This window comes from Acanthopagrus latus, chromosome 11 (assembly GCF_904848185.1).
Source record: "Acanthopagrus latus isolate v.2019 chromosome 11, fAcaLat1.1, whole genome shotgun sequence".
Classification (NCBI taxonomy): domain Eukaryota; kingdom Metazoa; phylum Chordata; class Actinopteri; order Spariformes; family Sparidae; genus Acanthopagrus; species Acanthopagrus latus.
Genome location: NC_051049.1, coordinates 20,392,305 through 20,400,712, shown reverse-complemented (window position 1 = coordinate 20,400,712; position 8,408 = coordinate 20,392,305). Strand labels below are relative to the sequence as shown.

The window sequence follows — 8,408 nt, the reverse complement described above, 5'->3', positions numbered from 1 at the left end:
GCTTTTTCTGTGACTCTATTTGGATGTGTAAACATGTGTTTGTGTGTGACTGTGTATATTTAATGTGTACGCACCATTATTTGTCAAGCAAGAGAGGTTACTAATGTAGCCTTCTCTTGAGCCATGGTGTCAGGAGATTCAAGCTGTAAGCCATGTGACTCCACAAAGAGCTGCTGGGATTGGCTGAGGCCATCTCTGACCTCAGCAAACTGCCTCCGCCCCTCCTCGACACTACCACCCCCCCTACCAAACACACATACACACACAAAAACCTCCCTCCCTCCCACCCTCCCTCTCAGTCTCTCTACCTCCTTCCCTCTCTCTCTCTACCCTGCCTTTTTTATTTAATTTTTTCCTCCGGTTAGCTGTCCCCCCACCTCTCAGCATCCTCCACTGAATGTGTAGGTTAGAGCCGCAGCAGCAGCAGTAGCAGCATCCTCCATGGCTTAAGCCTCAGCTTTGATCGGCAGCTAGCCCGGCCAGGCCCCTACCCCTCCTCTCTCTTCTCTCTATCTATTTCTCTCTCTCTCCCTCCTGGGCTAGTTGACAGGCTACGTCTGGGGGTGTCGGAGGCTCAAAGTTAGCCAGGGCGTTAGCCACATGCACACGGCTGCTCTGCTGCCCATCAATTCTACTGTATCTCTGTGGTAACCAGGGGCTTCTTCTCCTCTCCCCCCTCCCCACGCCTCCTGCTTTCATTTCAGGCTCCTTGGAGATAGAGGAATGCAAATCTGCAACCATGATGGAAGGTAAGATGATTTTTTATTTTATTGAAACGCTGTCCTGTTTTATGTGTAATGCAGGGTAATCCCCCTTTATGTCCTTGTCCGACAGTGCTTCATCTGCTGGCAAGCGTGCTTGTGTGTGTGTGTGTGTGTGTGTGTGTTTTGGAGGTTCAAATGTCATAAGCTGTCCTGCTATTTTGAGTGCATACATTCCGGTGACTTGCATGTTATTCTCAGGAAAAGGGCACAGCCACTGAATGTCTACCACAGAGGCACAATGGCAGGGCTAATTGAACCGTGTGTACCTTTTGTGAGTGTGTGTGTGCGTGCGTGCGTGCGTGCATATGTCTGAGTGCCCCCCAACCCCCCTTTTCCCGCTTCCCATCGTAAAGGATTATTTGGATTTATTGTGCAGGAGGGCTTATGTGCCCAGCTGGCTCACTTGTATAAATTCTCTTTGTATGGTGTATTCTTAAACACATGCACGCACGCGTGCATACACACTCACAGTAGCGTATGACTGCTGCGTATCTGCTCACACTATATTGCCATTTTCCCCAGCACTTCCTAAAGATTGCATGTCTGTTGTGCGTACATTTGTATCCACCCATGGTTGGACTGATCCATCTCTGTTGGCTTGAGCATAGTGAGGAAAAAGGGAACTGATGACTGTTTTAGTTTCATGTCCCTTTAATTTATGACATCACCAGGGGGAAGGCCTGTGATGGAAGGATGAATCCCTACAGCTCTGCAGCTGGCACACGACAGCTTCCATCCTTTCGTTTTATATGACAAATCTTATTTTCCATGTTTCATAATGTTCAGGCATCCTATATTTAACAGCCACTGACCTATTGTTTGACCAGAAGAACCTACAGATGTTGACTTAAACGGCCTCAGCCTTGAGTTATGTAAGATACCTTAGTCCACGATAGATAGGCAACATTTTTAGGTGGTGAAGATGGGGGACCCTATATTAATTTGAAAAATGATCCCAATATAGTTGCATACATTTCTGTAAGTGGTTATTATTGTCTGTATTCTAAGGGAAGTTGAATGGTGTTGTCTCTCAAGCCTGTTTATTCCGGTGCATTTAGTAAACGACCTGGTTGCCAAAGTGTCTGCTGTTCAGGAAGAATCTCATTAGCTTGTCGTCTGGTTGTGTTTGTGTCTATCAGTTTTTTTCTGAAAGGGATCAAAGAGAAAATAACAAATTAGATGTTTGATAGTGACATAGCAGCCAGGTCAGTTAAAACAAGAAACACATTTGTAGGGTGGGCAGGAACATATAGTTTAATTATTGGAGTGACATCTGAACACGTCTGGTAAACATTGGTATGCATAACTCTCATTCTAACAGTCACCACTTTTTTTCTTATTTCAAGTGCTGAGCCGACTGACTTCATATACAGACACCAACAATGGCACGTGTCTGAACTGCGGATTTATTGCAAAATTTAACCATCTTAATCACCATAGTCAAATAAGATCTTAACTGACAATCCACAGAATAATTTTCTTCAGATAGTAAGAACGACAATATGAAACAGATAATTAAATGTAGTTGGGTTACACACTAGGGGCTAGGCTCATAGCTTGTTTTTTAGTTAGCTGCTTGTTAGCTGAAGGCCAAACAGGCAGATTATAGATGCTGTTTGAATAAAGTCTACCATAAATCACAAAATCCTTGTAGATCACTGTTGGGTGCTTTTTTTTAACTACAACTACAATAGGTGCAGAAGAACAAACTTTGCGGCCCAAGGCAAAGGGTTTATCTGTAGTTTTCTGAAGAATAGTAGAAGAATTGTTGACATCTTGTGCTGATGACGAAACCTTCTTACTTCAGATTTACTGTGTAAGAAAACAAAGAAAACACACTACTTAATCTAGTCAGTTGCTGCCAGATTGGACATTGTGAATGTAGAGCTGGCCATGCCACCATGTATCCATTTGAAATAGTTATCTGATCAAATGTTACTGTAGATTTCTTAAACTTAGTAACATTCATAAAGTCTCATGATCATTGTTTATTTGTGGGAGACCATGATTTGGACCTTCTTCATGTCTGTTCCCTTTGTTCAGACCTTGCATGCTACATAAATTGTCTGTGATTGCTGGCCAGTTTTGTGAAGTCAGAGTAGATCTGAATTTGGATTGAATGAATGAATGACATGACATTTTCATCAGTTGGGTAGCTGACAACACAAAAATGGCTTCCCTTGAATGTCTGATAACAGTGTGTTTAATGGCCCTGCTACTGTATCATCGAAAAGGGCAACAGTCAGCCTGACACAAGACTGCGATGACAACATTAACAGCATCACTGTTTGTCACATACATGTCATTATGCAAACTATGAAATGCTCAGTAAGTTATAATTAGCATGATGACCATACTAAAGGCATAATAAGACACCCTTGCTGTCATCAGAGTTAGGATAGGGCTGGATGGTTTGGATGGTAGCAAACAGCTATTTCAAGCACAGTGATGTGTATTACAAATGCACAATAGATTATTCAAAATATTTGCTCTTTTGGGGTGATAACGGCACACTAGCCAATAGTTAACGGATCAGTGTTTTGTGTTTTTGTATTTTCCCTTGGTTTCTGATACAGTTTGTGATAATAAAGCTATAGTGGTGGGGTTTGAAAAACACTTTTTTCTGGGTGATAAGTAATCTACAGCAGGTAGGTATCTCTGCCTTTTATTCACTAGCAAGGCACAGCAGTGTATACATCTTGCAGTTCTATTTTTAGTACAGTGTTGGATTTTGATGTAAAAGAATGGCAAAAAATTAGTACAGTAACAGAAATGATTGATTCAGTAAAAAGTATAAAGAATTATCTGACTTCACGTTAATCTATCACTCCCCCTCCCCTGCGAGTGTGCTTGCCTGTCATCAGCTGTATTTGTCACGAGCCAAGTTGTTAGGTAACAGTTGCAAAGAAAAAAACAGACCGTCTGCAAACCGCTTCCCCTCCCATTAGCATGGCTATCACAGGCTTAGCATAGACTGTGTGAGGGCAGGATTACAGTCAGGTGTTAAAATTGGATGCTAATCCTTGTTAGCTCTGCTTTTTAAAGCTCCGTGCCATGGCCAGCATGGTTGTCCCTGGGTTACACACCGGGTAGAAGACATGAGGTGATTACTTCATTTTAGTTCACAGAGAGGGAGTCAGGCATTTGATGATTAGTGCCAGTGTTAGTGACAACAGCCACCACCACTTTTGACAACATATAGTAGATATAAACAGGTTGCATAACTGTGAACTGTGACCTCAAAATGATGATTATAACAAGGCATTTTCCCCACTGTAAAACCAGAAATCAAACATTCTTTCAGAAAAGCATTCCTCTGGGCTTTTTATCTTTTCTGAAAGAGCCCCCTCCCCTTTAATTTACCACAGTCGAATAGCACTTACCATGATCATTTGCTATGAATTTCCTGAGTTTACTGCAAGTGGTATTGCTGCATCTGTGGTTGTGGTGCACAGTGTGTGCACATCATTGCTAGTCAGATGACATTTTAAGTAACACATCTCCTGTTTGCTGTTTCTGTGCTTAGGAGAGCCTGGCTTGTGTGAAATTTACTCAGCTTTCCTCAGAGCTGTAAGGAGATGACACTGACATCATCGTGAAGAATGCAGACTTTTAACAGATTAGATTTCTGACTGTTAAAGGACAGTGTTACTCACCTAGCCTTAGCAACCCACATGAAGGCCGGTTTGACCCACAACCTGTAAGTGGCCCTAACGACTCTCAAAGTCAGAGCTCGCACGTGTCCTCAACGTTACAGCACCTAGATTTACCGTGACCTGGATGACTGAAATCCTTCATCAACAGTGTCTTTTCATCTTACATTAACACTGATTGCCATGAAATTAGGCATGACATTTATGGCACCCATGATCCATAATTGATTTGGTAACACTCCTCAGCTTTCAGTACTAGTTGGTCAAAGTGAGATATTATCTTGAAAACCAATGGGATGATTACCAGGCAGTTTTCTTTGTATATTCCTGGGCACCAGTGTAAATTAGTGTGTTAAATTGCCCATTGATCCTTCCTCTAGCACTACCATTGGTTAAAAAAACACTCCCTCAGACACAGTTAACAACATCACAATCTGACAGATGGACCACCACGGCATTTTTCTCATGCTCCCTTGAGCCTCAACATACTATATTTTGGACACTTCCTCTTGTTCCACCTTCAGGCTGGATTGTAAATGTTGATGTACACACACTACACAGAATGTCTTAGAATCCTATTGTTAAATTGTTATAACTTTTTCTGATCAAGTGGGTGCTCTAAATAGAAAAATCCTTTTTGATTTTAGTGAACCCTTGGCATTTCCTGTAGCACAAACACAAGGAGAAAGTTGGTCCCAGCGCTCTGTGGGCTCTAAGAATAGCAAAATCTGATGTTGTTGGTGTCTCCTCAGCATGTTGTCAGAGTGTCCTTGCTTCTGTCCAACAATTTTGTGGGTTGTAATGAACCCTGCAGCCTCTTGTGGTCCCTAGCAAGGCTTCAGACTTGTAGTGTTGTTAATCCTGGTTAGGAATCAGACTGTCACAGGGAGGCCCAGTACTTTAAGGTTGCCGGGTTAAAACTTGGATAAACCCTTGACTGGAATGCTGCAAAGTAAAGGGCAGAGAGGACACAAGGCCATATGGCAGGCACTTCATACCTTTAGTGGTATTTTACCTAACTTTATATGAATGAGAAGTATTTGCTCTTGTGAGTTGTTGGCTGGCAAATAGTAATTTGATACAATCGAAAACAAATTAAGATCAACATTCCATTTCATAGTGGCTCAGCTGATGGCACACACGCATCCATGGTCATATCCACTGACTCAGCTCATCAAAAGCATCTCGTCATAAAAGGTCATTGGCTTGTAATGAAAACAACATGAGATTGCAGCTGAGATCCCTGTGGAATAACCAGTCTGTATGTTGTATATGGGTCTAATGTCAGCCATCTGACTTCAATTTAACATTAACCCATTACTATGATCAACTTAGCCATAACAGGGTTGTATTTCTATTAGTATCATGATAATTAATACATTTCTAATGAATATTGAAAGACCTTAGTTTCACGTTAATTGGCTATAAATGTGACAGCATTACCATACTGATTGCATGAAGCTTACTATATGCTCTTGCATTTTTTCCTTTGTCTGAGGCCTGCTGCAATGAGTATTACTCATTTATTGTTATCTACAAGGTACAAGGGAAATTTTAGTTGTAATTTTTATACGAGGGTTTTATATAAGAAAATAATCTGTGATCCTGCAATATCTATTCATTTATATTTATATGTTTTTATTTGGGTTTAATCTTTCTGCCATACAGACTCACTCTAGCAACACTGAGGCATGCATCTCTTCTATCGTACTAGACACAAACACAGTGATTACACACTGTGTCCATTAACAACAACAAAAAAAAAAACTTTTGAGAAGCCTTGCAAAACGTTCAGTGATTTCAAATAGTCAGCATATCTCCTGTCATCTGTGGTCTTACCATCACACCAAATAGACTCTAACTCTCACTCTGAAGGACTCTCCTGCCATATGGATCCCCAGGAAACAACCAGAAAGCTGACTCATGTCTCTTTTAATAATGAGCAGGGCATCAGGTCCCAAGTGCTAATACTCTGGGATTTCTGAATAAATAGTTATTTAGGTGTGATGACAGTAGTACAAAAATAATGCACATGTTGGTGAAAACATGCTCCTTCTTGAGGATGCCAGACTGCTCCCTGTTGCAGACCCACATGAGTAATTTACTGTCATGCCATTGGCCCAAACAAATAACTCGTGGGCCGATGCATCGGAAACAGCCCTTCGTGGCCATGCAGAAGTTCTATGATGATATGACACAGTGCAGCAGACAGTCTGGAAATGAATAATGCAGAATTGTATCTTCCTGCCATCCCTCACGATTGGTGCCACATTCTCCATCCTGAGTCATAGTTTGAGTCTGTGTTTCTGCAGTATCTTCCATAGACACACGGACCATAGACTCACAAATCTGTTGATCCGCTTTTTGTAGTGGTTAAAAGCCTTATACATACTGGTCTTAGATGGTTGTAGTCCCTAGTTAGTGATTCCTTGACATTTTGCATGTTCAGCACCAAGTGTATTCCAAGATTTCAAATCACAGAGACAGAAAGCAACCAACAGATAAAATGATAAAGGCTGTTATGCAAGGGCTGTTGGGAGCTCTTCAGGAATTTCCTGCAGTAGTGCAGACGAGGAGTAATGTGGGACTGCTTTAATAACATGTAATTGTTGCACATATTTGTGTCCAAGTAGTAACTGTATGCATTGACTTGTGGCCTCAAAGCATGACTAAATTACCAATGCAGATTAGATGTTTTCTTTTGAACAATTAGAGTTAGGGTGAGCTATCAGAATATATTTAGATAGGATAATTGGATGCATGCACATTTTTTTTGTTTTTTTGTTTTTTTTTTTAGCACAGATTGATTTAGATGATTAGATTGATTGGAATATGTCCAAAAGATGATGTTGGTCCATTTTTGACCATGTCGTCCGAATATGCGCACTTCTGGCTCATTTGTTCTGACGTTAGTGTATAAGCTGGAGAAGTGACGAGTCTGACTCACTGGCTTTTCCTAATAATAACACAAGTGTATGCGTGGATGCTAACACGACATTAGTGTTTGTGTGTGTGAGATTATGTGTGTGTGTGTGTGTGTGTGTGTGTGTGTTCATCAGAATTATGGTGGACTTGCAGGAAAGCTCGTTGTTAAATGTGTTGCAGTAGAATAGGTCCATTGTGACTGTGCTTGACAGTAAGTTTGACTAAAATTAACACTCTTCTTCACACCATGTTCATTCATTCATAGACACAACATCCTCACAACTGCCCTTCTAAATTCCATCTTGTTCTTTGTGCAGAAACACACACACACATAGACCAGCTTATGTAATGATGCTTCAAGATTCAGAGGCAGATAAACAGACGTGTTTGTGTAACCCACTGGCAGCTGGGGAATTCTGAGGTTCTCTTACAGCGTTATCATCAGCGTTGTTTCCTTCAATGACACGTCAGAATCAGCTTGAAAAAAAATAGGTCTTTGTCAAAAATGTCATCAGCATCTGATTATACTGCGTGAGGTATTTGTACGTTTACAGGATCATACTTGAAGGACATAAAGGAGATAAAAACTGAAAAGCAGTGCACGCTATACATAATTTAGCATGTAATTTTCCTTGACTTAGTAATGTTTACAGACTTTGAAAATATTTTTCCATGTAGTGGTTGCTTTTTTATCCCCCCCCCCAGAACAGCACCAAACTTCAGCAACAGTACAAATAGGGTCTCAGCACGTAGTTCGAGGCATCATACATCTGCAAACTTAGCTGGATTGCTATTGTACAGTGAACACAACTCACCACTCTCCTGCTGCAACTTGCTCCTGCTCAATTACCGAGTGCAGGAGAGTTCTGCAGCTCAAGGATTAAAATGTATGATTATTACTTCATGGAAATGCAGTCAAAGTTCATATGTGTCTTGCCTACCAGTTTATAACAGTTATTATCGAGAGCGGACAGGTAAAAGGACGGAATTGAGCGTTTCTAACCACACTCAGTAATCCGCTCACCAGGGCTTCCCTACAACAGGAAGCTGCTGCAGAAGATTAGTG

General features: G+C 41.2%; 1 protein-coding gene across 25 annotated transcripts in view; it reads left to right on the top strand.

The window, feature by feature from the left end:
* The window catches only part of sgip1a (SH3GL interacting endocytic adaptor 1a), a 78,656-nt gene that overhangs the window by 14,350 nt on the left and 55,898 nt on the right, over positions 1 to 8,408 (top strand). For all 25 annotated transcript variants that reach the window (XR_005077723.1, XM_037114533.1, XM_037114540.1 and 22 more), the window contains one exon: positions 705 to 749. Coding sequence is in view for 24 of the 25 variants with exons in the window: in XM_037114533.1 (XP_036970428.1) it covers positions 705 to 749 (45 nt within the window). In the remaining variant the exon portion in view is untranslated. The remainder of the gene's footprint in view (positions 1 to 704; positions 750 to 8,408) is intronic.